Source organism: Monoraphidium neglectum (assembly GCF_000611645.1).
Source record: "Monoraphidium neglectum strain SAG 48.87 unplaced genomic scaffold scaffold02314, whole genome shotgun sequence".
In the NCBI taxonomy this organism is placed as follows: domain Eukaryota; kingdom Viridiplantae; phylum Chlorophyta; class Chlorophyceae; order Sphaeropleales; family Selenastraceae; genus Monoraphidium; species Monoraphidium neglectum.
Window position 1 is genome coordinate 1 of NW_014011314.1, and position 4658 is coordinate 4658.

Consider the following 4658-nt stretch of genomic DNA (forward strand, 5'->3'; position numbering starts at 1 on the left):
CCCCCAGGTACCTCATCGAGCCCGCCATCCTGCCCCATGCGATTGTGATGTTCCTGCTCTACGCCACCATGTTCAGCGGCCTCATCATCCTGCCCAATGTGCTGGCGGTGGAGCCCTACCACCTCAACGAGGCACTCATCGGCGGTGAGCCGCAGCCTGCATCCCTTGGGGCTCTCAACAGACCGGCAGTGCCTTTGGAATCCAATCCAATCACCGTGCTGCTCGCATCGTTCCTCGCGCCCCCTCCGTCCGCCTTCCTCGCTCTCTCTTCCCTGTGCCGTGAGGGGGGGCCTCGCCCTGTGCCGTACGCGCCGCAACACACACTGCGCGCAAGGGCTTTTTCCCCCCCTCTGGCTTTGGGGTCCTCTCATCTACGCAATTTTCGGTCTCATCAACCCTGCTCCTCCCCCCGTCCTCAACCCCCCTTTGCAGTTGCCAACCTGCCGCTCGGCCTCGGCTGCTTCATCGTCGGCCCCTTCGGCGGCCGCTGGGCCGACGCCGGCGCGCGCCGCTGGAACTCCTCCCCCGCGGGCCGCATGGTGCCCGGCCTGATCGCGTCGTTCACCATCTTCCCGGCGTCGACCCTGGCCTACGCGTGGACGCTGGCCTACGGCACCAACCTGGCGGGGCCCCTCATCTGCAGCTTCTTCATGGGCGCCAGCATCTGCGCGGTGCGCGGGGGGCGCCGCAGGTTGGGTCGGGGGCGCCTGAATAGGGGCGGCCTCTCTGTTGAGGCGCTCGCAACATGATCAGCGCGAAAATCGCCGTCTGCATCACCCCCACGCGTGCGTCATGCACACGCACATACACACACACACGCGCGCACACACACACACACCTGCACACACGCGCACATCACCCATTCCCACCGCGCAGTTCTTCCCGGGCGTGATGTCGTACGTGTCGATCCTGAAGCAGCAGAACGCGGCTGCGGCCGGCGGCGCCGTCCAGGCCATCATGTTCATCTGCGGCGGCATCGTGAGTTCCCTTCTTTGCATTCTTGTCATTTTGTTCTGGGGTTTTTTGGGTCGAAATGGCGAGGGCGACTGTGAGTCAGCCCGCAACACCGCGCGCGCCGCCCAACCCAGCGCCCGACTGCCTGATTGGTTGTTTCGACCCGAACGACCGTGCTTCTGCCAAGGCCTTCCAAGCCCAAGCAGACATCCCTCGCCTCCTCGGCCTCCCCTCCGCGGCGCCTGTCCACGGGCGCCGGCGCCCCCTGAACACCCCCCAGCCCCGCGCCCGCCCTCTCCACGGACCCCGCCCTCTTTGACCCTCCCCGACCCCCCGAATTCCCGCGCCCCGCAGTTCATCCAGATCACCCCGCCCGCCATCGCGGGCATCGGCCTCGGCGGCTGGGTGACCGTCTTGGTCGCCATCATCTTCACCGCCGCCCTCGTGTCCGCGCTGCTGACCTGGCGCGAGCTTCATCGCGCGAAGCAGCTGCAGCTGCCGGTGGCCCAGCAGCCCGGCGCGGCCGTCGCCACCGGCGCGCCGGGGTCGTCGGGCGGCGAGACGGACGCGGCGGCGGTGGTGGACAGCGATGGTCCGGACGTGCTGGCTGAGAGCGGCGCTGATAAGAAGCCCACTGCTGTCTAGGCAGGGCTGGTAGGGAGGGGGCTGTGTTCTGGGGGATGTGAAGAGTGTGGTAGGGCAAAGGGGCGCAGGAGAGGTGCCCTAGAGTTTTCGTATCTAATCTGACGCAGGCACATTGCCGAGCGGCCCCTCGGGTTGGGCGCGCATATCTCTATGTGTGCGCGCGCAGCGCCTCTCGCGCACGACTCGCGCAAGCGATGCGCCCGCGACTTTCGGCCCCACCCAACGGCCGCGCCGCCCCCAGCGCGCGGCCGCGGCTCGAGATGCCTTCGCCGGTCGGTGGCGGCGTTCGCGCACGCGCAGCTCATGCGCAACCTCTGAAGACCTGATTGTCACTTCTTTGGGGCATGTCGCCGTCCACTTCCGCGGCTCGTTTCGCCAAAAGCCGCGGCGCTCCCGGCGGCACTTGTGGGAGGTAGCTCCCACCCACCCGCGCCGGCTTCTTTCCTAGGCAATGCCAGAGACTGCGAGCACTGGACATGCACCCCCTTTCTGTGCCTGCACCAGGCGGATTCTTTTGGGCCACGCGGAGGGAGTGCGGCCGGCACTCCCCTGCTGACCCGCCAGACTAGCACTGCGGCATCAAAACGGGCCATCGGCCGCCCGTCGCGTGGCGTCAAAAGAGCCCGGCCTGCGCCCGCGAAACCCGACCCGGCATCCCCGCCCGACAGCAATAGCACTCCCCTGTGACCGCCCTGCATCCTGGGGGCTCGTCGGGCATCACGGTATCGATGTCTCCCCGGCGCCATTCATGCGAGCGGTTGCTTGGCGGATTTTTTTCGACGCCTTGGCACCGCGTTTGCGTTCGACCGACCCCGCAGCTCGCGGGCGCGGGGCGCTTGGTGTTTTGGACTGCGGGAGGCCATTGCCTTTTCGGGGGGTGGGGACTGCATGCATGATTGAGTGTACTGGCCATAAACCCTGGTAATGAACTGGAACTGATCCGTCAGGCTGACCGCGGGCTTGCCCGCATGGGTTGTCCGCCTTGTAGCGGGATGGGCAGTGCAGCGGCTGTCTTGAGGACCGGTGGTTTGCCCCCCGGGCTCGAACTCTGCACCTCTCGGGGTCATCTTACAGGTATGGTAGTGAGGGGGTTGCACGATGTTTTGGCCCCAATTGATGAAATGCGCCAATACGCCAAGACGTGTTGGGAGCAAACCCACAGTCGCAGGGGGCGGACATGGAGCCGGTGCAAGCCCCGCTCATGTCGCCGTCCAATTGGCAGGCGCCACGAAGCGGTGGGGCGGGTCAGGTGGAGGCGTGACGCCGCTTGTCTGTCTGCGACACGCTATGCGCTACCTTTGAAGCCTCATCCCCTCCACCACCCGTGTGGGCCAGGGGGATCCCGATGAGATCGAGCAGCACCCTTGTATACACATCGCCGGCATCAGCGGCCTATACGCAGTAATTCCGACGCTGTACTGCGATGGCAGCAGAGCTCGTCGCTACTTTTGTTCCACCCAACGTGCAATAGCCTCGTGAAAACGCAGAGGCAGCTGGCCGGGCAGATCATTCAAACGGTCAAAGCACGATTCGATCATGTTTGAGAGCACTTCAGATCCGCGATTACAAAATCATCAGCAAACCTTTCCTTCTTTGCGTCCTACTTTGGCCTCTTTGTCGTCAACATCATCACTATGGCGCTGCTGCGCGCCTATCAGCAGCTCAGACACGCTCCCCGGGGTCCTGCATGCGTACCATACATTACGACGCCTTTATCGTTCAGATACATCAGCAGTCAAGGGCGAACAGCGCAGTCACGGGTCGGTTTTGACTCTGGCAAGGGCCTCACGTTCGCCAGCCCCTTGTCCGCGGAGTTTGAAGGGCTCGAGAAAAGATTCGAGGTGGCTCAGCGCATGGCTGCGCGCTGCACCGACGCGGCGGGCGCCGCAGACGTGCGCCAGCAGCTGGACGCGCTGCAGCAGGTGCGCGCTGTGCCACAGGCACCGCAGCGGCTTCATGAGAGTCCCCACCCCCCTCCCCCTGGGTGCCGCAGCAGCGCAGCAGACTTGTGCCGCTCCCTTCACAACAACGACCCTCTTGCATTCATCCCCTGCCCCGACCACTCGACCGCTGAGCCCCCAACCCCCCCCCCTTGACGCCCTGCCACACCCCACCGCCTGCCCCCAACCGCAGGACGTTTCCTTCCTCATCCTGGCCACGCGCAGCGCGGAGGCCCGCCAACTGAACGATCACATCTCGGCCGTGCGAGGCCGCCTCAGCGCCATGCTGGGCGCCGGCGGCGCGGCCGCGCCGCTGCTCATGGCGCCGCTGCGCGACGCCGGCGCCGCCACCAGCCCGCCGATCGCCGCTGCCGCGGCCGCCCGAATCGACGCGCCGACGACGAGCCCACCTGTCGCCACCGCCGTGCCACGCACGCCGCCCGCCGCGGCGCCTCAGATCCCCGCCGCGCCGCCGCGCCGCGCCGCCGACGCCGCCCCCGGCACATCCCCCTCGTCGCCACCGCCGCCGCCGCCGCCGCCGCGCCCCGAGTTTGCGGCGCTGCGGTCGCGCTGGCTGAGGCACCGGGCGGTCTGCAGCCCCGCCATGGCGCACAGGGAGCCCGCCGCCTGGGCGGAAGTCCAGGAGGTGCTGCTGGCCGCCGACGCCGACTTCCGCGCGACCGGGGACCCCGCCAGCGCCGCGCTCATGGACGAGATCGTCTCGAGGGCCGCGCGCGACGAGTACGCAGAGTATGGCTTTGAGGAGGGCGAGCCGCTGCCCCGCGTGCCGACCGGCAGGGCACTGAAGGGCTGCTTCGAGCACTACCACCACGCACTGGCGCGCGCCGCGGGAGCGCGGGTGGAGGTGCGGGTGTCATCAGGGCGGACGGGCGATCTGTGCCACAAGAGCCGGCAGGCGGAGTGGTGAGAGGCGGATGGGTTGTGGTTTGGGTAGGGCTAGGGTTGGGGCCGTTGGGGCGGATCGGGGTTGCGTAGGGCGCATGAATGATTGCTTGAAGCCGGGAGGTGGACCAAACGGCAGCATAATGTTGACGACTAACAGTCGGGTGTGACAAGGAGGGCAGCACGAACACGCACACGAACACACACACACACACA

At 66.9% G+C, this 4658-nt stretch overlaps 2 protein-coding genes across 2 annotated transcripts in view; both read left to right on the forward strand.

The window, feature by feature from the left end:
• Positions 1-47: 47 nt before the first annotated feature.
• Positions 48-1599, forward strand: MNEG_10439 (hypothetical protein; the record flags this gene model as incomplete). The annotated part of the gene is made up of 4 exons (XM_014041088.1): positions 48-144; positions 433-671; positions 877-978; positions 1309-1599. 4 exons carry the CDS (start codon positions 48-50, stop codon positions 1597-1599), a joined length of 729 nt encoding a protein of 242 aa, XP_013896542.1.
• A 1853-nt stretch (positions 1600-3452) lies between these two features.
• The window catches only part of MNEG_10440 (hypothetical protein), a gene marked incomplete at both ends in the record, with an annotated part of 4223 nt that continues 3017 nt past the window's right edge, over positions 3453-4658 (forward strand). Inside the window, 2 exons of the mRNA XM_014041089.1 lie at positions 3453-3521; positions 3733-4463. Of these exons, the coding sequence (XP_013896543.1) occupies positions 3453-3521; positions 3733-4463 (800 nt within the window). The remainder of the gene's footprint in view (positions 3522-3732; positions 4464-4658) is intronic.